Genomic DNA, 24,188 nt, shown 5'->3' with positions numbered 1-24,188 from the left:
TTTTTTTTGTGACAGGGTTTCTCTGTATAGCCCTGGCTGTCCTGGAACTCACTGTGTAGACCAGGCTGGCCTCGAACTCAAAAATCTGCCTGCCTCTGCCTCCCAAGTGTTGGGATTAAAGGCGTGCGCCACCACGTCTGGCGACATTCATTTTCTATTAGATTTGGTAAAAGTTGAACATTGTGAATGTCTCCAATTTCACTGGGCGGGGATGCGGGGGTTGGGTGGGGAGGCCTGCATATATCTGACTTTCAACATTATGTAGATGTCCTGAGTTTCACATTCTAAAATGACACTTTCTATCCAGTTATTTGTTTATTTTTGAGACAAGGTCTTTCTGTGTAGCTCTGGCTGTCTTGGGACTTGCTCTGTAAACCAGGCTGGTCTTGAACTCAGATATCTGCCTACTTCTGCCTCCTGAGTGCTAGGATTAAGGGAGTGCACCACCATCGAGCGCCCAGCTATAACCACTATAGAAACTTGATGTATGTGTCAATAAGTGACTGTAGGATGAAAGTGCAAATGATAGTGCAAAACTTCCTTCTGTTTGAGTGTGGCGCACACATTTAATGCCGGCATTCTACAGGTAGAAGCAGGCAAATCTCTGTGAGTTTGAAGGCAACTTCTGAGAGGTCAATATAGTGGGCTCCATGCCAGTTAGGGTTACATAGTGAGACCCTCTCTCCAAAAAGTTTTTTTTTTTCTTTCAAAATGTCACTGTTAAGGGGACTGGAGAGGGGCTGGAGAGATGGCTCAGCGGTTAAGAGTGCCGACTGCTCTTAAGATTGTGAGTTCAAATCCCAGCAACCACATGATGGCTCACAACCATCTGTAATGAGATCTGATGCCCTCTTCTAGGGTGTCTGAAGACAGCGACAGTGTACTTACATATAACAAATAAATAAATCTTTAAAAAGGGGGGGCTGGAGAGATGGATCAGCAGTTCAGAGCACTTGTTGCTTTTGGAGAAGACCCCAGTTTCATTCCCAGCACCCACATGATGGCTCAGAACCATGAGTAACCCCAATTTCAAGCGATTCAACAGGCATGCATGTGGCGCACTTCCATGGATGCAGGTAAAATCTTCATTCACGTCAGGCATGGTGTTGTGTGTCATCAATCCCAGCCCTGGGGAATCAGAGGCAGGCAAATCTCTGAGTTCCAGGCCAGCCTTGTCTACAGAGAGATTCTGTAGACAGATTCTTGAGATAAAGAAAAGCAAGATGGTGTTGGTGCATGTCAGTAATCCCAGCTACTGGGAGACAAATGCAGGAGCAGGAGACTAAGTCCAGCTGGAGTGCTCATGGGCTACCCTGGGCTACATATGACTGTTTCAAACAAACAACCAACCCAACAAACCAAAGAGGAAGACTGACAGTGAGTACTGACAATACGGCTACCAAGTATAAAAACAATATAAAAATAAAGACCAAACAAGTTGGTAGATGGAGAAACAAAAGCTGACCTAAGCCAGGCTGTGGTGGCGCAAGTCTTTAATCCCAACACCCAGGAGGCAGAGGCAGGTGGATCTCTGTGAGTTTGAGGTCAGCCTGGTCTACAGAGTGAGTCCCAGGACAGCCAGGGCTGTTATGCAGAGAAACCTTACCTTTAAAAGACACCCCCACCCCCCAAAAAAGCTTGAAGTAAGACTGTCACTTGAATTCAAGACACTATTCAGTGGAAGAGCTGTGTTTAGCTTACGACAGATGAATCTGAAGTACATACATACACAAATATACATGGCTAGGAGTTACAAATTGTTCTTAAGGACTATTCATGCAGTCTCTACATATGGGACTTTGTTGTTGGAAGTAAGGTGAAACCCCTATAATGTCAAGGAACCATTTCAAACAATTGAGAGAGTGGCACCAAGCATATACACACACTGGCTGTGCCATCTCTACCTGGCTCTACATCATCATCCCACTAGAAGAGAACATCATGATATCGAGCCTCTGAGCAGTTGCTTCTCCGTGCCCAGTGCCTCAAATTGCTAGAAAACACCAGTCTGCCTTCGGTTTTTAATTCACCTAGTGTCTTGGTCTGAGTTTCTCTCAGAAACAGAATCATCCAGCATTTGGCCTTTTGTGTCTGGCTTTTTTCATTTACAAAGTATTTTAGGATTCATTCATGTTGTAGTATCTATCAATATTGTATTCCTTTTTGAGGGACAGGTGTATTGTGGTTTTGTTTGTTTGTTTGTTTGTTTATACAGGGCATGATGGTTTGAGTAAGAATGCCACCCCCCCCCCCAACATATTTGAATGCTGAGTCACTGTGGAGTGGAACTCTTTGAAGGGATTTAGAAGAATTAGGTGGTGTGTCACTGGGATGGGCTTTGAGGTGTCAAAAGCCCAGGCCACCATTCTCCCTCTTTCCCTCTCTCTGTCTCTCTCTCTCTCTCTCTCTCTCTCTCTCTCTCTCTCTCTCTGTGTATGTGTGTGTGTGTGGCTGAGGATCAGGATGTAGCTCTCAGTTACTACAGGTAATGAAGTAAACCTCTGAAACGGTAAGCAAGCCCCCCAGTAAATGCTTTCGTTCATAAAAGTTGCCTTGGTCATGGTGTCTCTTCAGAGTAATAAGGCAGTGACTAGGCCTGAAGTTGATACCGAGCGTTGGGTTTTGCTGTAGTAGGCCAGACCATATGTGTGTTTGGAGGACTGTGGAAGACTTTGGACTAGAAAATCAGTTGAAAGCCTTAGTTGATTTATGGGCCGTTTTATTAGCATGGAAGATGGTAGTGCTGAGCAGTAGACATTTTTAACAGCTCAGCTCAAGAGGTTTCAGAGGGGAAAAATATTAATGTGGCCTAGATACCATTCTTTGATACTTTGGCAAAAGATATATAGGCTGCTTTTTCCCTGGTCTTAAAAATCTTCCTAAGGCTAAATTGAAGACGTTTTGGGTTTGTGGCACTGGAAGTGGAGAATTCAAGACATTGTAGCACTGACACTGTTGCATGGTTATTAGTGGCCACTCTTATGCAGATTTGTAGTGAAAAGGTAAGTTGGTCGAAGAGAAACAAAAAAATGTACAGTGTGAAGAGAAAAGGAACATCGGAAAGGTGATGTTAAAACCAAGTCCAAGAGAAAAGCCTGCCGCTGAGTGGAATAATGAAGCAGTGGTGAGCTCAGGGCCACACCCACCCAGCTAAGCTTCCAGCTTGTGAAAAGGAATTAAAAGTTTAGGATTGAAGAAAACCATCAACAACAGAAAGTGGATGCAGGTGTAACTGATGGAGGAGGGAAGCTTTCAGCTCCAACAAGCAGATTAAATTAGCAGCTGTGGTCACGTGGTTTTGGCTTTAGCGTCAAGGATACAAATGAGGGGAGTCCTGTGGGGCTAAGGAAAGCTAGTGAAGTCCGGCTTGGGTCAGGAGAGTCCCTGCATAGAGGCCCAGAGAGGCCATAGAGTGAAGCTGTGAAGGCGAAGCCTGAATTTCACTGGACTTCAAGATGTTGGAGATGCCAGAGCTGTGGGATACCTGCCGAGGAGAGTTGTAGACCAGGAATGGAAACAGCCCAAGAGAGAGAAGTGTGTTGTACTCAACAAAGCTGAAAGGAGTTGGAGATCTGACGGGCACTCTGGCCTGGAGTTGCAGTTTGGAGTTTGCCCTGTTGGTTTACAGTATCACTTTGGTCCAGTATTTCCTCAGTGTTCTCCCAGTTCTTACTCTTGGAATAGTTATGTATATCCGGGGCCATTGTATGTTGGAAATATGAGATTTGCTTTTTCATTTCGATTTTATTGGGGGGAGGTTACAGTGTTGAGACTGTGATAAACTATGGGGACTTTTGAAGTTGGACTGAATACATTTTTTTGCCTTTGGTATATCTATAAGCCCCTGGGGGTTAGAGAGTAGAATGTGATGGTTTGAATAGGAATGGCCCCCAGAGACTCGTGTATTTGAGTGCTTAGTCACTGGGAAGGGGAACTTTTTGAAAGGATGAGAAGGGTTTGGATGTCGTGTTGGAGAAAAGCCCATGCCACATGCCAGGCTCCCCCTACTCCCCTCTGCCTGAGGAGCAAGAACTAGCTTTCAGCTACTGATCCAGTACATGTGTGCTGCCATGTTCCCTGCAATGACCATAAGAGATTAAATCTCCGAAACTGTAAGCAAGTCCCCAATTAAATGCTTTCTTTTGTAAGAGTTGAATTGGTCATGGTGTTTCTTCACAGAAATGCAACAGTGACTGGGACTAGGGTATTGTTATTTCGTTCTGCCTGGCTTGGGACTTGTGACCATCCTCCTGCCTCTTCCTATTTGAGTGTTTATATTACAGGCATTCAACACCACACTCCACACTTCGTACATTTTGGTCACTGTTATACTGTAGATATTAATCTTCCTGTCCAGAGATTGATTTGTTTTTTAATTCAGGAAATTGTCAAGTAGCCCTGGCTTGTCGCAATCATCTGCTACACTGCTCTGAGCTTGTCAGGTGATTGGGTGATCACACTTCTTGACACCAGAGCACCAGAGTTATCTGAATTTGAGAATGAAAACACACACACACATACACAAAACCTTTATATTTTGATATGTCTTAACTAGCTCAATGGTTGGGCCACTCCTGACCAATGTTCCTGAATTTAATACTTGCTAAATCTATACTTTATCTCTGTTACCCCAGACACAATCAGGGAGTGGCCCCTGGGGCTCTTAAATCTGACCTCTCTGCTTCCCCGACTTGGGGACTCTGCTGCTTCTCTCCTCAGCTTCCTCTTGGGAATCCTCAAAGTACCGCCTTCATCTGCCTGCTCAGCCATTGGCTGTTGGCTCCTTATTGATCAGGCAAAAAATCAACTGTTGGCAAGGACCTGTAGCAGATGTGTGAATTTCCATGTAAGCATAAATCAAATCCCCAACACTGGCTGGCTTGGAACCCAGGCTAGGCTTGAACTCATGTCTCTGTTTGCCTCCTGTGCTGGCTTTACAGGCTTGTGGAAAGATTCATCTGTTTTTAACTTTTGTGGAAATATACCTATGGGTGGAATTGTTGGCAATTCTGTGATTAGTTTTTGCGGAACTGACCAGCTTTTCCTCAGTAACTGTCCACATGCCATTTTGCAGTTCCATTAGCTTTTAATGTTTCCAATATGCAAGAGTTTCAGAATGCTCAGAAATCTGTATTTTTTGTTTTTGTTTTTGTTTTTGTTTTCTTTTTCTGGTATCTGGGAAGTGAACCTGGGTAGGGCCCATGACTTTGTTCCAGTAAACATTCTACCTCTTAAGTTTTATTTATTTATTTTGGTCTTTCGAGACAGGGTTTCTCTGTATAGTCCTGGATGTCCTGGAACTCACTCTGTAGACCAGGCTTGCCTCAAACTCAGAAATTCGATTGCCTCTGCCTCCCAAGTGCTGGGATTAAAGGCATGCACCACCACTGCCCAGCCTGCCTGGCTTTTAAAATAATTTTTTAAAAGTTTTTGTTTTTTTTTTCCCCAGAGCTGAGGACTGAGCCCAGAGCCTTGTGCTTGCTAGGCAAGCGTTCTACCACTGAGCTAAATCCCTAACTACCTCTAAGTTATATTCCCAGACTCCTTCCACTCTCTTTCTCTTTGAGCTCAGATCTTGTTATGTAGCTGAGGCTGGCCTGGCATGTTCTATATAGCCTAGGCTGTTAAGAGAACAGGACTGTCTGTTCAGTGCTTCAATCACACATGTGAGCCATAATTGACTTCGTATTTTCTGTTTTAAAGAATGTCATGCCAGGTGTGCATTTTGCTTTTGCTTTGCACACATGGAATGATTAATGATTTAAACATCTTGTTATGCATTTGTTGGTCAGTTCCATGTATTTGGAGAAATGTCTATTAAAAAAAAGAGACTACGGGCAGTGGTGGCGCACGCCTTTAATCCCAGCACTCGGGAGGCAGAGGCAGGCGGATTTCTGAGTTCGAGGCCAGCCTGGTCTACAAAGTGAGTTCCAGGACAGCCAGGGCTACACAGAGAAACCCTGTCTTGAAACAAAACAAAACAAAACAAAAAACCAACAAAAAAAGACCTTTTAAAAAAGAATATAAAGTGGAAAAGTGATGTTGTGGTGGAGAAACGATTAACTGTAGCACCCACACCAGAATACATTGACACCTCGATGTCATACACCATCTACGCATCTATAGATGTCATACACCACCTACGCATCTATACATCCATCGCACTTAAGTTACTAAACCTTACTGTAGTACTGGGCAAACAAAATTAAAACTGATGCACATTCTGCAAAACAGAACTAGATTCTTCAAAATAGTCACTGTTAGTGGTGCATGCCTGTCTTCCATGCACTTGAGAAGCTAAGTCAAGAGGCCTGCAACAAAGGTGCACTTAGACTGGCTACATTGTAAACTCAAGGCCCGCCTTGGAGCTCAGGGAAAGTATCAGGAAAAAAAAAAAAAGTCTTAACCCAGGGAATATTCTAAACATACTTAAAAACACATGGGCACTAACAGTAACGAATGACCTTGGGTTGGAAAAAAATGTCACCGAACATATTTTATTGGATTTTCTTAGAGTGATAACGACGTTCTGATTATGTAGAAAAATATTTTTGTTTTTAGTAGATATGTATTGAAATCTCTTGGGGTGGAGGGTAACAGTCTCCAAACTACTGAATGACTCAGCAAAATACACTATGCACACACACACACAGAGCAAATGTGGAGAAACGTTAAAAAAAAAAAAAACTAGTGAATGTGGGTTAATAGTGACGATTACTGCATTTTTCTTGTATGTTTCAGATTTTTGAAAATTAAAAAAATGGAGAAAGTAAAATCTCTTCAAACTTGGAGCGACCTTTCTTGTTTGTTGGGACATCTTTAGAGTAAGACTCAGTGATATAGTTGTAACTCAACGATACAATTGTAACCAAAGAAGGACTGAGTGTTCAGGACCTGTATCTTTAAGATACTGTAATTGTTCAAAGAGACAAGAGAACACTGAAGTGGTAACTACGTGTCAGTCAGCGTGATTTACATCTTAAATAGCCTGGGAAGGTAGAAAGAGAAACCATGTAGCCTGGGAAGGTAGAAAGAGAAACCAGCCAGGCCTGAATAGAAATACAGGCTGGTAGAACTGTTTGACCTATTTAGGGTTTAGTTTCCCCATTATAGAAGGAAGAAAAAAAAAATCACTGTTTGACATGATTGTAGTTTTAAGCTCTCATCTCATGGTATTTAGAAAATTAGGCTTTCTGTGACAAACTTTCCTTTTAAGCTGTGTGCATCTTTCCTTCGTTAAACTCACGCAGCCTAATGGAGTAGGAAAAGAGAGGAAATCACTTCTCCAAGGTCACACAGACACTCAAGGACCCAGGTTCCCCAGCTCTTGGTCTTGTGCCCTTTCCACGCCCGCCGGAGAGGAGGAAGCGGCGCTCATAGGGATGCAAGGATGTAGAGATGCAAAGGGATAGAGGAGGCCGCCTTAGAGAGGTGGCGAGAGACCCGCCAAGGCGCTGGCCAAGGAAGAGCGCATGGAGAGGCGTGCGGCACGACCAACCGGGGTGCGGAGTGAAGGCGGTGGCTGGGAGGAAGGGTCGGCGGCTGGGCCTAGTGCCCGGGAACGGGTGGCCTGCGGCGGCCGTAAAAGCAAGGAGGTGGAGGCCGTGGGCGCGGGAGGCCGTGGGCTAGGGGGCCGTGGGCGCGGGGAACCGTGAGCGCGCGACCGCCCTCCAGCACAGGTGGGCCGCCGAGCGGGCGATAAGGGCGCGGCCGGGGTCCGGACCCCCGTGCCCCGGAGCTGCGGAGGGGGGCGCGGAGGGGGCGGGGCTGCGGGGCGGGGCCGCGGGGGCGGGTCTCATTGGCCCCCGCGGGAGCGGCCGCGGCGGCGCAGGCGCGGTTCCCGCCTCCTCGGCCGGCGAGCGAGTGGAGGCTGCATCCCGGTGCGGCTGACTGTCGCGTCGCCGCCGCCTCCGCCGCGGAGCCCCCCGCCTGGCTGCCCCGAGTCGGAATGAGCTCCAGGAAAGGTGAGCGGCGCGAGCGGCCCCCGCCCCGCCTCGCGGCACGCAGGCGGCCGGCCCGACCGTTAATGTGTCTTCTCTCTCCCCAGTGCTGGCCATTCAGGCCCGAAAGCGGAGGCCGAAAAGAGAGAAACATCCGAAAAAGTGAGTCCGCGCGGCGCTTGGTCCCGACCCCGCCCCGCCTCGCTGAATGTTGCTTGCGGCCGCGCAGGCAGAGCTTCCCGGTCCCCGGGCCGCGGGCGGTGGGTCTCCCGGGACGCGGCGCCGGCTCTGCGTGCCCCGGCGGGGGAGGGGTGGGGGGGGAGGGGCGCGCGGCCGCGGGTTCCGGAGCCGCGACCTGGCCCGGCAGCCAGCGAGCTGCCCGGGCTCTGCACTCGACCCCGCGCCCCGCGCCCCGCGTCCCCGAACCTCATCCCGCGCCCCGGATCGGGGTCCCTGATCCGTACCCTGAGCCCCTTATCCACATCCCTGATCCGCACCCCAGTGCCTGTACCGCACCGGTCGGATAGTGGGCACGGGAGGGAGGCGGCGGCGCGGCTGACACCTGGGCTGCGGGAGCCAGTGCGCTGCCGCCTCTGCCACCTCCCGGTCCCGCCTGGGCCAGCCAGCTGAAAACCCGAGCTGCTTGTCAAGTGGTTTGGCTCCGGGCGTTGTTCCTGGCGCGAGTTCAGCTTCGGGACCGGTGCGTTTCGGCGCTCGGGTTTTTCATTCGAAACTTTCTGCTCGGGTCGAGCGTTACTTGCGTGTTGCGGCTGCGCCCAGGTCGCTTGCTGCAGTGGGCTGTGGGTGTGTGCGCGGGCGGGTCCCGCGTGGTGCTCCAGACTGGATCCACCGACTATGATATTTCAAATGTGCCAGCGCCAGCCACCTCCAGCCTGGACCTGCAGCCCAGTTGGGCAGCTGCTGTCGGAGAAGCCTTTCCCCGAGAGCTGGGTTTTCCTAGGCGTCAGAGCGCCGCCGCGTGTTCCTCTTTCCTCTCTCTCTGGGTTTGCTGGACCAGCTATCAGCATCTTTGCTCACATTGTTTGCTTCGCTGTTCCTTTTGCGCAAGAAATTTGTGTGGTGTCTTTGGTACTATAGAGATAAAGACAGAATTCGCCTTTAATAAAATTCCGAAATATTTGTCTATCTTTATTTTGCAAGGGGTGGGATAACCCTCTGCTCTCTTAGGTGGTGGTTATAATTTGTATTGGCCCAGCGCATTTGGTGACATCTAGGAAAACTGGCAAGATTGTCTTCATTCAAAATTGAATATAACTTGACTGTATGTATAAGATTTCCTAAGATGTGGATATATAAATGTGAAAGAAATCTATTTTTAGGAGGCAAAAAGACTTGAAAATTGGAAGGTAAACATTGAAAATTAAAAAAGGTTTTTATTATTTTGTGTGTGTGTGTTTGGGTTTGGATGTGTAAGAGCCTTGACACCTGTGGAAGTCAAGGAACAACTTTCAGCATTTGATTCTCTGACCATAGCTTCGGAAACTGAACAGGATGGAGCCTGGTTAGTATTCAGATGGGAGACTACCTGGGAATACTGGGTTTGTAGGAAAAAAAAAAAAAAAAAGTGTAGGTCTGGGGGATTGAACTCCAGTTGTCAGGCATGGTGATAAGCACTGTTACCCTGAGCCATCTCTCTGGCTCAGATATCAGATATGGGATATTTAAAATGCTGAAACTCAATGTAGGCTTCTGATAGTTTAAGATGCTTTTTAAAAACTAGTGCTATTTCCCCGGGGCAGTGATGGTACATACCTTTAATTCCAACACTGGAGAGGCAGAGGCAGGAGAGTTTCTGTAAGTTTTGAGGCCAGCCTGATCTATAGAGCTAGTTCCAGGACAGCCAGGGAAACCCTGTTTCACCCTCCCACCCCTCAAAGTGCCATCGTGGCTCAGTAGTTAAGAGCTTTTTGCTTTTGCAGAGGTACCTGGTTTAGTTCTTAGCACCAAAATCATGTTCACAACCATCAGTGTCCTCAGTCCCAGGGAGTCTGATGGGCAGCTGCATACATGTATTAAACATATATACATACATGTGGGCAAAATTCATAAAAGGAAACCTTAAAAAGTAGTGCTGGTTCAAACTAATGAAAACCCTAAGTTTTTCTCTTGGTGAACCATGGAAATTTAGCATCTGTCTGAGTGGATGCTTGGGTTTAATTGTAGCTTTCAGTACAAGGTGTTGTCTGTGTGTGGGGATGGGGTGGGAGTGAGGACAGAGCTAGCCTGTCATCAGACATGATAAATACAAAACTGCTTTCTAGGTTCAAGGACTAGCACTGGAGAGAAGGGACTCGAGGAAGCTGGGGTCTTAGGTTTTCTTCATTTTACAGGCAGCTCTGACAGGTTAGAATCACCCGCCTTGTTTAAATTTACATTCAAGAGTCCTGATGATGAGACATTTTAAGTCTGGAGGAGACTTACTTTTAAACTGTGGTAGTGACTGGCAAACTTGAGTGATGTGGCTGGGCCTGGCCTGATGCAGTGTGGTCTATGTTCAACATAATTTCCTCCTTATATGCAAACGGAGCTTTCTTTAATCTTAGTTCATTTGGTTCTGTAGGCTTTTATGAATTGTGCTCAGCTCCCTGGGTATGTTTATAAAGTTCAGTTTGTCTCAGAATTGAGGTCCTTTTTCCTTAGCCTCCATACTGTAGGCCTCTCTTTTGGGGCCAGTTGTGGTGACGCATGCCTTTAATCCCATCACATAAGAGGCAGAGGCAGGAGGATCTCTGAGTTTGAAGCCAGCCTGGTCTATAGAGTGAGTTCCAGAACAGCCAGGGCTTTTACACAGAGAAATCCTGGCTAGAACCTTCCCCACCCCCACCCCCTCCCAGCAAAACAAACAAACAAATAAACAAAACAAAACTCCACCACCACCACCAAAACATTAGTTTTGTTTGTTTTGAACTTCATATAAAGCACACACGTATGGGGTTTCTCTCTCAATTTATTTTCAGACTTGTCCATGTTGTATGGGACAAGTACCATTAATTTGCTCATTTTTACTGCTTTATAGTCTTCCATTGAGTAAGTGCCACAAGTTGCATATTTTCTAGTCTTACTAAGGAAGTCCTCAGTCCTTTCCTATAGTATAAAGTTATTTTCTAACAGTGTAAATATTTCCCTAGATTTTCAGTAGATTTAAAGAATTATTGTTCTGTATTAGATATATGTTGTGCATATGATTCTTTACATATTATGACTATAACTTGTAATCTAAAAGTACACTGGAAACCAGGAGAGTTCTCTAGCTGGGTCTTGAAGAAGCATTAATAGTAATAACTACAACAAGAGAAGGCAGGGCTTGAGCCTGAGTGGCTGGCCGCCGCCCATGGAGACACTTGCACAATGGCATGTCTGTGCTCCTGCAGTGAGTTAGTGAGGTTGGGGTGCTGGTGAGGTCACGAAAGGAGTTGGAGAGCACACGTGTGCCAGATTGACATTCAAAAAGTTTCCTAGCTTTTAAGTGGAGTGGGACTTAGTGGCTAGGAGCTTCCCTGGGAAACCTGCAGAAGGCTTGAAGAGATTGGTGGGTACCGAGGGAATAGAATTCACTGTAATCCACGCCCAGTTTAATGTGGGAGGGTATGGGATGAATGCCAAGTCTCTGTATTAGCAAAGTTTGTGGATACTTTCAGTTATCCCTCATTACACTGATTGTACAGAGTGCTTGGGAGAAGTTAAGGGTGGCTTTCCTGGACTGTTTGGAGGTCTTTTTGTGACTTTCTGTTAGATACTTGGTTAGAGTTTGTACCTGCAGAACTGTTCTTCCCAGCTGCGTCATTAGAACTGGCAGGTAGCTCACAGAGGCTCCTGGCTGAAGGTGCTGACTGAAGAAAAGGTGCTCCTGGGGTTGTGGGGTTGGTTTCAGGAGGTGCCCTGGGTCTTTTGGGATAGGGTCTTACTTTAACTCATTCTGTGGCCCAGTCTGGCATTGAGCTCTCAAGTGTATGTAAAATACCCATATAGAAAAGCTCTTAGAGGAGAGTCATTAGGACTGATCATAGGAAATGAGAGAGAAAAGCAATCAAACATCACAGAATGAGTATTTGGCTGCAAGTTTATACTTCATGAGGGCTAAGAGCATTGAGAAAGAGATGGTATCATTTATTGTATGTACATGAGTACAGCTACAGTGTAACACAAACACACAAACACACAAAACCTTTTCCCTTAACAAGTTTTTTTTTTTTAAATCACTTTTCCTGAGTGGGTTATTTTGATACATGTATCCAGTGACCAATCATGTATCATGAAAATTTCCCCTGTTGCTTCTGTTTAAATCCATATCAAATTATTTTATTATAATGTTATTTAATGTATAGTGTTATTAATATATACTTAAAATTTAACACATATGTAAATATTTTATTTAATATGTATTAATCTACATAAAATGTGACTTAAAATTAATAATTTGCCAATTCTGCAATGCATGTTTGTTGTTTTGTTTTTATTTTTTGTTTTCATATTTTTGAGACAAGGTTTTTGTGTATCTCTGACTGTCTTGAAACTTGCTCTGTTGACCAAGCTGGCCTTGAATTCAGAGATCTGTCTGCCTCTGCCACCCAAGTTCTGGGATTAAAGGTGAGCTGTTTTGTATCTCTTTATTTTTAAAATTATGTAATTATGTTAATTTTATGTATACGAACATTAGACTGCATTTATGTAAGTTTACCACATTTGTGTAGTGCCTGTGGATGCCAGAAGAGGGAGTCAGAGTCCCAGGAATTGTATGTAGTACGGTGGTTGTGAGCTGACTTGTGGGTGCTGGGAACTGAACCTAATTCCTCATCGAGAGCAGTCAGCGCTCATGATCACTGACCCATCTCTCTAGTTCCTGGTGGTTTTTGTTTTTGTTTTTAAAATGGTTTTTTGAGACAGGGTTTCTCTGTGTAGCCCTGGCTACCCTGGAACTCACTCTGTAGACCAGGCTGGCCTCGAACTCAGAAATCAGCCTACAAGTGCTGGGATTAAAGGCATGTGTCGCCACTGCCAGGCGCTCCTGTTTTGTATATATTTATTGTAAAGGTTTTCCTTGGTGTGAAGTTTTCAGAAGAGGCTCTTAGATTGTGGAGTCTACAAGTGAGAGCTGGACAGAAGGAGTGATAGACGGGGCTTAAATGGTGGGATGCACAGCTCTGTCCTGCACCCCACAGGGTGGAGTCTGTTCTTCTGTGTTGAAATTTGTTAGATGGACACTGTGGCCTGGCCTGGTTTAACAGCTCAGACAAGGGAAAGGATAGACTGAGTTTTAAACCTGGACTTAATTCTGATTCATCTTTTTTTAAAATATTTTTTAAAGATATATATATGTATGTATGTATATATGTATTTATTATGTATACAGTGTTCTGTCTGCACTATGCCTGCAAGCCCAAAGAAGGTATCCAATCCTATTATAGATGTTGTGATCCACCATGTGGTTGCTGGGAAAAGAACTCAGGACCTCTAGAAGAACAAACAGTGTTCTTAACCTCCGAGCCATCTCTCTGGCCCTCTGACTCATCTTGATATATATATATATATATAGATATATATGATTTCATTTGTAGGAAAACAAACCAGGCTGGGACTGATACAGAGAAATAGTTTATTTCAGAGAGAGATTATTATAATAGCTTTACTTTGAACTCTGTGCTGCAAGTGTGCGTGTGTTTTATTTATTTACTTATTTGTTTGTTTGTTTGTTTGTTTGTTGGAGAGGATCTTGTGTATCCCAGGATGGCTTTGAGTGTTTGAGCTCCCTTACATAGCTAAGGATGATCTTGAACTCGTGTTCCTGTTTTTTGTTTGTTTGTTTGGTTTGTTGTTTTCTCCCCTTCCCTGGGGCAGAGGACCAGACCAGGGCCTTGCGTTTGATAGATGAGCACTGTCATCCCATCTCTGTGATCCTGTTTCTATCTGCCAACTGAACAGGTGATGGCATTATAGGTGTGTGCCACAGTGCCCCATGGAGCAATGGACCCAGGGTTTGCTACACGCGCCTCAGGTAAGCACTCTTGTCAGTCAGTGATGCTCCCTTCCTTGCCTGTGTCTGAAGCACAGGTGTGGATAAGATTCCTGCCTCTTAGTGTCCCTGTGAGCCGATGTCCTTTGGTCAGCAGGCACTCGCATTGCTTCTGGTGTTCAGAGCTCATGCCATCAGCTGGGCAGCTCTTTAATCTCTTGAATATCTCATTTGTAGTTCTTTTGCCAGGGAGATGGTTTATGATATCTATCTATCTATCTTTAAGAAAAAAAGCATTATATAAAGTTTCTAGTCCTCAGATTATTTTAAAAGCCCACTTAAAAAAAATCATCCCTTTGCTGAAAGGAAGGCAAAAATAATATTTTTTTCCTATAGACTTGTTAACATATTGCTTGGGCTGGGGTTGTGTGTGTGTGTTTGTGTGTGTGAATATGTACACGTGTGTGTGTGTGTGTGTGTGTGTGAATATGTACACATGCATACAATGGTATGGGGTTGGTAGTGATGCTTTTTTTCAAGAGAGGGTCTTATTATATGGCTCTCTGGAAACTAACTCTCTGTTAGACCAGAATGGCCTTGAACTCAAAAGGATCTGCTTGCTAGGATTAAAAGTGTACATCACTATCTCCAACCTCAGTATGGAGTGTGTGTGTATGTTTGTGTGTAGAGGTTAAGAAAGTTCAGAAAGTTTGGGAAAAAAGTAACCTGTGTAACAACCCTGGCTGTCCTGGAACTCACGCTGTAGACCAGGCAGGCCTTGAACTCAGAAATCTGCCTGCCTCTGCCTCCCTTCGAAGGTAATTTGAGTGGAAAATTGGGAAGTGCTGACTTTCTCTGTCAGCAGTGGGAAACACAGAGGGTTATGAAAAAAAGTGTGTGTAAAAAAGTCAGAATAGCTTTGGGGTGTGTGTCCTTTTCCCCTTTTATGTGGATTCTAAGAATGGAGCTGAGGTCACTAGGCTGCCACGGCAAGGGCTTACAAACACCAAGCCATCTTGCCAGCCCTTCATTGCAAGGAGTTAAGAAGCTCTGTAGCAAAATCACTTACTTGCTTGAGAAAATCTCTATGAAGTAAGGATTGGGAAGAACAGGGATTGAAGATTTGGGGGTGGTGATGTTATTGCAGTGCCCACGGTGAGTCTCAGTTGTGGTAGAATGGAAAGGAGTGGATGGATTGGTTTCTCAGCATGAGTGGGCTCACTAGAATTAGACACTATCAGAAGCCATGTTAGAAGTAAAGCAGGCTCGTCCTGTGTGCCATGTGCACTGCCGTTGTACCTGATAATGTCTGTTGCAAGCATGGAGGGAAGGGATTGAATGACTTTAGATATGTATTCTCAGTGGTCACTGTCACGGAACAAATTACCAAGGTCAGGCAGGTGGCTGATGCCAGTGATCCAAGCTCTCAGGACTCAAAGGCAAGAAGGTCAGGATTCAGGGCCATCTTCCCTTCCTTAGCAAGGTAGAGGACTGCTTGCATGGGGTAAGGAGACCAAAACTAAAGTCAGATTACTATAAGTGCAGGAACTGGGCAGCACTCTTCCTCTCACAGGTTCTGTGTACTAGGAGTGTGCAAGTGGCCTAGCAGGTTTGTTCTAGATCCTCTGCTGGGCTGGACCGGGTCATCTACTTCCTGCCTCTTGACAAGGGGAGGCATTACACTCCACTGTGGGATTGTTCTTTGAGTGTGTCTGTAACTAGTTGGCTGGCTTTGTTTGGGAGTGTTGAGACAGAAGGAGGCAGCAGTACATTTTAGGATTCACCCTTGGAAATAGAAGCCTGAACCTGGAAGGGTACAACCCACCTTGAGAGAGTTTGGTTTCTGTTTTTTGGAAAGAAGCATATTAAATAATTTATAAGCCTATTTTTCAATACATTTCAAATAGGTGAAGCATACTGAGAAACCAAACAGTGGGTAAGGAGTAAGTTTCAGAGCTGCTCTGCCTTTTCCCTCCTAGGAACCCTTAAAGGTGTGATTGTTCTTCTTCCCAGAACCTGAATATCGGCCTTGCAGATAGGGAGGGACCATAAAGCTGCAGCCTCCTTAGTGGGATATGAAGGTGTTAGCTACTGCATAAACAAAGGATACACAGGAGCCCGTAAGCTAGAAAGAGGTGTGAGTTCTGCTGACAATCACAGCTTCCTAGTCCATCTTGTAGCTCATCAGTTGCTATACAGTTTAAACATTCTTGTAAAGTGCACTATAGGAATCTGTGAATGAAATTCTTGTGGTATGTTTAGCATGATACATTTATTAAGCCTGACTTAATAAATAATAGCTTTAGGACTCTTGCCACTGATCGTTGTTCTCCTGTGGCTTCCTGAGCCTTGCCTAGTACTCGGGCCTAGAATTTTTATATAGATGTTGAATATATAGGACATTATTAAGTTTTGGTTACGTTTTTTTTTTTTAATATTTTTTTTATTACATATTTTCCTCAATTACATTTCCAATGCTATCCCAAAAGTCCCCCATACCCTCCCCTCTACTCCCCTACCTACCCACTCCCACTTTTTGGCCCTGGCGTTCCCCTGTACTGGGGTATATAAAGTTTGCGTGTCCAATGGGCCTCTCTTTCCAGTGATGACCGACTAGGCCATCTTTTGATACATATGCAGCTAGAGTCTTGGTTATGGTTTTAACTGTTAAAGGATTCTCTTTATTTTCTTCATATGCTTTTGGCAAGCTCTGACATTAAACATTTTCTTTTAAAAAATTTAAAGTAAGTTCTAATACTACTACCATTATTATTTTTTATACTAATAGTGTTTTGTGTTTGTGTACCACATGTATGCCTGATGTCTAGAAGTCCAGAAGAGATCATTGGATTCCCAGCAACAGATGGCTTTGAGCTGCTGTGTGGGTGCTGGGAAATAGAACCTAGGTCCTATTGAAGCTCTTAATTGCTGAGATACCTTTTCAAGCCCTTGATTTATCATACACACACCCACACACAGAGAACATACACATTCTATCTATCTATCTATCTATCTATCTATCTATCTATCTATCTATCTATCTATCTATTTTTGGTTTTTCAAGACAAGGTTTCTCTGTATAGCCCTGGCTGTCCTGGAACTCACTCTGTAGACCAGGCTGACCTTGAACTCAGAAATCCGCTTGCCTCTGCCTCTCAAGTGCTGGGATTAAAGGCATGCGCCACTACTGCCTGGCTGAACATACACATTTATGGTCACACACACAAAGTGTGTCCACAAAGTGTGTGTGTGTGTGTGTGTGTATTCTATCACTGATTGTAATTGTTTTTATTTTTACTTATTATATGTTTGTATGTCTGTGGACAGGTGTGCAAGTGCCCCAGAAGGTTGTAAAAGGACAGGTGTTACAGTCACTGGAGCTGCCTGACATAGCTCTGGGAACTGAACTTAAGTCCTTTGCAAAAACAGCATGTGCTCTTAATCATTGATTGATTGATGCATCTCTTCAGCCTCTGGCCACTGTTTTTTTTTTTGTTTTTGTTTTTTTTGGAACTGGGTAATTTTACATTCTAAACAAATTGAGTTTTTTCATGCATGAAGTAAATGTTTATGAATGAATACATTAAGAAAGATTCTGTGCTGAAAATACAGCTCAGTGGCTGAAAGTCCTTTCTGTACAAACATGAGGTTTTGACTTAGATTCTGGCACCTATGTAACAAGCTATGCACTGCTGGGAGGCAGAAATAGGTTGATCTGGGGATGTGTTGGCCAATCAGTGAGCTCCAGATGGAATGCCAGCCACTGTCTCAGACAGTAAGGTGGAGGGGGTAGATGTAAGGACCCGATGCTACCCTGTCCCAGACAATACAATGGGAAGAGAGCTGGCTGAACTCTCCTCTGGCTTCTGTGTGCATGCGTGGACAGATACCTCCAGCACACGTGTGCATACACATACACATACAATACACAACATCACATCAAAATATTTTCAGTCTTTGGTGTTGGAGAGATGGCTCAATTGCTAAGAGAACCTGCTTCTCTTCTATAGAACCCATGTCAGAGGGTTCACAACCAGTAATTCCAGTGTCACAGGATCTAACACCTCCTCTGGCCTCTGAGGGCACTTATTGTACATCTGATGTACACACAGTTTTGCCTTTTTTTTTTTTATTCTTCAAATGATAAGATTGTTTCACCTTATTTCTTTTCAGAACTTGTAGTTGTTAAACAACACAGAGGATTTTCCCATTTCTTGAATATACTTGGTTATTCTGATTTCTATTTTTTTAAAGAATTATTATTATTTTTTACTTATATGAGCACACTCTTGCTGTCTTCAGACACACCAGAAGATGGCATCGGATCCCATTACAGTTGGTTGTGAGCCACCATGTGGTTGCTGGGAATTGAACCCAGGACTTCTAGAAGAACAGTCGGTGCTCTTAACCACTGAGCCATCTCTCCAGCCCTATGCTAATTTCTTTAATTTGATCTTGTCTTAATTAAGTATGAATTTAGAATATACTGTCATGTTGGGTGGTGGTGGTGCATGGCTTTCTTTAATCTTAGCTCTCAGGAACAGAGGTGGTAGATTTCCATGAGTTTGAGGCCAGCTTGGTCCACAGAGTGAGTTTCAGGACAGCCATGGCTATACAGAAAAACCCTGTGTTTAAAGCAAACAAACAAACACAAAGGAAACAAACACAAAGGAATATACTGTCATAAAATTGTAAAGCTTCTGTTTATGAGAGCTACCATGTGGATATTAGGAACAAAACCTGTGTCCACTGCCACAGCAGGACTTTTTTAAACTTGTGAGCCACCGTTCCAGACCCTTGCTCAACTTCTTACAATCTCGTTTTCTCTTTTGAGAACCTAGAGGGTTTTAAAAAATTGTTCCAGAATGGGTCAAAGTAAATGGATTCAAGTCACAATTACACTGACTCGTGCTCTTCACATGGTTGAGATGAAGCAGGAGACTTCCGTGGTGAACCGAAGAACAGAGTAGCAGGAGGGTCGTGCACTCAGACTAGCTAAATTTTTTGAGTCCTGACTGGCCTGGAACACACTGTGTAAACCTGGCTGGCTTTGAAACCATATAGATCCTCCTGCCTCCATCTCCTAGGAGCTGGAATGAGAGGTGTGTGTCATGATGCGCTTTACAGTGAGGATGCACTGTGGCAAGGTGTAGCTGTGGCTTGCTGGCTGGCTATATCTGCTACCTCTCAAGGTATTGTATTGCTTGCAGGTAAAATAGGTTAAAACTTTTTTAAAAAGTATTTTATCACATAAAAGTTAAGTGAAATTCAGTTCCAGTATCCATAGGAGTTATTTTACTTACAAATTCTTTTTGCTGATGGGTTTTGCTGTCGTTGCTGTTGTTTTTGTTGGTTTCTTGAGACAGAACTTTTATGTAGCTTTGGCTATTCTGTAACCCCTGATGTAGACCAGACAGGCCTTGAACTTACAGAGATCCATCATCCCCTGCCTCCTGAGTCCTGGTACTAAACGCATGTATCAACCATCACACTTGGTCTTCTGTATAGTTGAGTAGTTGTGGTGGAAGCCATATTGCTTACAAAGGTTGAAGTGCTGTCTCATTCTGAGGAAAGTAAAAACTGAAGTGATAACAGTATTGTAAACTAAATGGTGTGTTTAAAAGAACGGGCTCTTGAGATCCAAAGAGCTGGGATGGAAATGTCAGACGATGTGTATAGGAAGTGAACGGTGAAGGTTAGGTCGGATTCTTTAAGTCCCAACTCCTCATAAAGAACCGGAGAACGGAACAGTGAGTTTGTACAGATTTCTAGGCATGGGAACACTTGGTCCTCAGTTGGTGGTGGTGTCACAGAACTTAAGGTGGTACAGCCTTGTTGGTGGGAGTATATCACTTAAGGGCAGGCCTTGGGATTGAAACGCTGTCATCATTTCCGGGACATGGAAAGCACACAAGCATAAGGCCAGTCCTGCACAGTGTAGAGTGCATACACAGTGATAGAGAGCTTGCCTAGCATGTGGTATTGTAGCTTTAATTCTCCAGTATGGCCCAGCCCAAATAAATGTGAAGGGCTTTCTCTCCAGCCGCCTCTCCTCACTCAAGCGCCTCGCCTCTCCTTTACCCTCTCTTGCCCTCTTCACTCTGTGTAGCCCTGATCGCCCTGGAACTTGCCATATAAGAACTGGGCTGGCCTTGTGTCTGTCATGCCTGGCTCCCTTGCGTGTGTGTGTGTGTGTGTGTGTGTGTGTGTGTACACGTACGTATGTGTACGTGCACATGTATGCAGACTGGTGTCAAACTGTAGATCCTCCTGCTATAGCCTCCCAAGTGATGGCACTGTAGTCAAACACCGTGCCTGGTGTTGCCCAGTCTTGCTGCCTTGTTTAATGGTGTTGCTTTATTTTCACTGTATGCTCTTGTTGTGTACATACTCTTGGAGTGATGAAATGCAGACGTCACATATTCCTTTAGGTGAAATTTTTGTTGCCATATTTAAAAAGTGAGGTTGAAAAAGAATCATCTCTAGTACTCACTCACCTGCCTTTTGTGTGTAATTCCTTCTAGCCTGGTTGCTTGTATTTTAAGGAGTGTTTACCAACTTCTTTGGTGTATAATTAACATGAAATAGAGGGCATGTTTTTCCTGTGCATGCATCAGTAAAACTCTGTATAGTTTTATTAATAAACATGATTATCTTCAAAAGTTTTTTTTCCTGCCTATTGGCAGATCCTCTCCCCAACCCTAGTTTAGTAGAAAGCTTGGCTTACTGCTCTGTCATTTAAGAGTATTTTGTGTCATACAGCATGTGTCTTTTTGTGCCTACTTTCTGCCACTTAGCACGACTGCTGTCAGGTTTATCCAGCGGTCTTGTCCAAACAGCCTGCAGTTTGTTAGTAGACATTTGCATTGTTTCTCCTGTGGATGATAAACATGTGTAGTGTTTATGTGGAATCACGTAGATGGTGAATCTTGTCAAGGAAGTGTCAGACGTTTTCTAAGTAGCTCTGCTGTGTCATTCACTTTTGCTGCCTCTTCCACATCTTCTCTTGTATCTTGACAGAGCTATTCTTTTTCAATATTTTGGCTATTTTGGGTTATTTGAAGCAATGGCCTGTGTGTGTGCGTGCGTGCGTGTGTGCATGCATGCACTTCTTACTAGGTACATGTATTTCCTAGGTAGGCTTTGTGTAGGAATGCCCGTGTGTGGGCAGAGATCAGAGGAGGGTGTCCTGCTGTGTCATGCTTCCACTGTATGTCCTTGAGGCAGGTCTTGTTGAACCTGGACAGGACTGGCAACCAGCAAGCCCCAGTGATCTTGGCCTTGCGACATAGAACTTGCAGGTTGCTCCTGTGACATTGCTTGCTTTCTCTGTGAGGTCTGGGCTCTGTCCTCATGCCTGTGCAGCAAGCGCTTCTCTGCGCACAGCCGTCTGCCCAAGCCCACGCCCTCTCACTTATTTTTTAAAAAAAAATTTTTTTAAAGATTTATTTATTTATTATATGTAAGTACACTGTAGCTGTCCTCAGACACTCCAGAAGAGGGCGCCAGATCTTGTTACAGATGGTTGTGAGCCACCATGTGGTTGCTGGGATTTGAACTCTGGACCTCTGGAAGAGCAGTCGGGTGCTCTTACCCACTGAGCCATCTCACCAGCCCACCCTCTCACTTATTATCTTTAACATTTCCTTAAAGTTTGTGATGGGGAGCACTGCCTGGCGCATGTGCCGATAATTTGGCATGTGTGTAGTTTTTCGTGAAGTGCCTTTGTGATCTTTGGGTCACAATTTTATTCTTTGACAATTTTATGAAATGTATTTTGATCTTACTTCCTATTCTTCCTTCCCCCAACACCTCCCTAAACCACCTAGCTCCTACCTCCTTTGCCCTCCCGCCATGGCTGAGTTTTAAGAGTTCTTCACAGATGGCTCAGCAGTTAAGAGCGCTGACAGCTCTTCTGAAGGTCCTGAGTTTAAATCCCAGCAACTGCATGGTGGCTCACAACCGTCTGTAATGAGATCTGATGCTCTCTTCTGGAGTGTCTGAAGATAGCTACGGTGTACTTATATATAATAAATAAATAGGCTGGACTGAGCAGGGTCGGAGTGAAGAAAAAGAAAAAAAAAAGAAAAAGAAAAGAAAAGAAAAAAGAGTTCTTTACATATGTCGGGTTACAAAGGCTATTTTCTTTGATGGTTTTGTTGTTGGCTGGCTTCAGTCTATGGCTGGCTTCAACTGCCTCTGCCAGTTGCTATTACAAGCATGTGCCATGCGAGCCTACCTGGACTGGCTCAGACTCCTCCATTAGAGTCCTCTTTTGCTCCGTTGGTTTTTGTCATTCTTTTGACAATGTCTTTCACAGGAGACATTTGTAATCTTAGTGAGGTCCAGCTTATTCTTTCAAGGATTATGCCTTTGGTGTTGTATCTGTATTCCATAAAGTCATTATATTTAAATTTTCTTGTATTATTTCTGGGAGCTGTGTTTTACATTGAGACCTGTGGCATTTTGAGTTCACTTTTTTGAGAGTGTGACCACCCAGATTGCTTTGCTTGTGAATGTTCAGTTGCCAGGCATCATTTGTCAGAGTCTGTATTTCTCCTGCAGCATCGCCTTTGTTCTGACCGTCTGTGAGTCTGTTCTAGTGAGCCATCAGTTTCTGTGCTGCTGCCCTACTGCTTTGAGTTCTTTAACTTTTGGAAGGTGGTCAGCCTACTAGGGGCCACACCTTAGGAAAGCTGGGTCTCTTTCCTTCAGAACCATTAGGTGTCAGTAGCTTCTCAGCTGTGGTGGAGACCCTGTGTCCCTCCCCTTCATGCTGATTGGTCACTGGGTGACCCTATGCAGCAGTCCTGCCAGAACTAGACACTGGAGGGCTTAAAAAAGCTTGATCATAATTATCAGCAAATGGATATAAAGTTTTAACCTGATGTATGTAAACATTTGAGTTATTTATAAGAAGAATCACATCTTGAAAATATTATTAACTAAGGATTTTATGTTTTCCACAAATTCTTATGGCATTAAAAACTATCTCAGTATACTGATGCAAATTTATGTGAGGTTACTGTTAAAAGTCACAATATTAATATTTTTGTTAGCATTTATTAGCTATTTATTTTATTAGCATTAATTATATAAACAATGTCTTTCATTATACTATTTTCATAGTGTACATAGTGTGGTTTGAATATATTCACTTCCCATTACTCTCTCCCACAGACTCTCTTTTCTAAGTAGTCCCCCACTTTGGTAACCCAGTGGGTTTCACTGGGGTTGTTTAGCGAGTGAGTGAGAGTTCGGGGGCGTGGGCGCCTTACCAGTGGCTTCATCACTGTAGAACATGTCTCGGCTCGTTCACTGACCTCTGACTTTCATAATTCCTCAGAAGAAGAGGGCCCCCTGATCCCCTCCTCTACCCATATCAGGATATTGATAGTCCCTTATGATGGCAGTCTTGTCTAGGTGATCATAGCTCAAGTGCAGTAGTGGTGCTGTGCAGGGAGGTTAGCATCTCTCATGTCCCACCCCTCCAGCTCCCACATGCTGTGCACCCTCTTCTGAGACAGTCTGTCCGTCCCGGAGTGCTAGAGGGGGTGAGGAGCCATTGTTGGTTGAGGATTGATAGCTGGTTCGTCTCTTGTACTTGGACCATGCTTTACACTCACTGCTGACAGATTTTCTGAGTGAAAAGTCTCTGAGCCCAAGGAGTAAGCACAAGCCTGAGGAAGGCAGTTGGATGGGCACATCAAGTCTGTTCAGAGAAGCAACAGTGGCAGACATCTTGTGCAGGAAGTCCTATAACCTCAACAGTTGGCTTTTGACTGGGTTGACAGTGGCATATAGAACTCTGTCTTGTGAAGTGGCTCTTGGTTTCCTTCATAATAGACCTTTTCATGGTTGTATCAGGAGGTGAGTCTTTCTTCGGGATTGGTTTTGCTACATAGAGGTTTCCACAGCCAAGTCTAAGAACACCTTTTACCCAGCAAGCAAACGGCTCTTTCAACCCAGTTCCAGCATGCTTTTTCTGTGTTCTGAGGCAAAGGTATAAGGCACCATTACAGGTAAGGCCATGATATCTAGTTCTGTTGGGCAAATAACAACAGTGATAGTTCCTGTTTTGTTGTGGGGACTGCCTGGGCCTTGCTCACTGATAGCTTACATGGCAAGGCGGCCTCTTGGCACAAGGATTTTTTTTTTAATTGTGGTTTCTTGGAATGGCTTTACCTGCACAGGGTATGTTTAAAAGTGTGTGAGTGTGTGTGTGTTTGAGAGAGAGAGAGAGTGTGTGTGTGTGTGTGTGTGTGTGTGTGTGTGTG

General features: G+C 44.4%; 1 protein-coding gene across 14 annotated transcripts in view; it reads left to right on the top strand.

Annotated features, from left to right (window-relative positions):
- The window catches only part of Srpk2 (SRSF protein kinase 2), a 176,846-nt gene that overhangs the window by 1,410 nt on the left and 151,248 nt on the right, over window positions 1–24,188 (top strand). For 2 of the 14 annotated variants that reach the window (XM_029477088.1, XM_029477085.1), the window contains exons 1-2: window positions 7,362–7,502; window positions 8,048–8,102. The exons of 3 other annotated variants lie outside the window; for them this stretch is intronic. In XM_029477088.1, coding sequence (XP_029332948.1) covers window positions 7,473–7,502; window positions 8,048–8,102 — 85 coding nt within the window. In that variant the 5' untranslated portion in view covers window positions 7,362–7,472. Of the gene's footprint in view, window positions 1–7,360; window positions 7,503–7,820; window positions 7,965–8,047; window positions 8,103–24,188 lie in introns of those variants that run through there. 9 more of the 14 variants (XM_021161964.1, XM_029477089.1, XM_029477096.1 and 6 more) reach the window with 8 other exon arrangements.

Source organism: Mus caroli, chromosome 5, assembly GCF_900094665.2.
Source record: "Mus caroli chromosome 5, CAROLI_EIJ_v1.1, whole genome shotgun sequence".
Classification (NCBI taxonomy): domain Eukaryota; kingdom Metazoa; phylum Chordata; class Mammalia; order Rodentia; family Muridae; genus Mus; species Mus caroli.
Note: the sequence above shows the minus strand (reverse complement) of the source record. Positions and strands in the feature narration are given on the sequence as shown.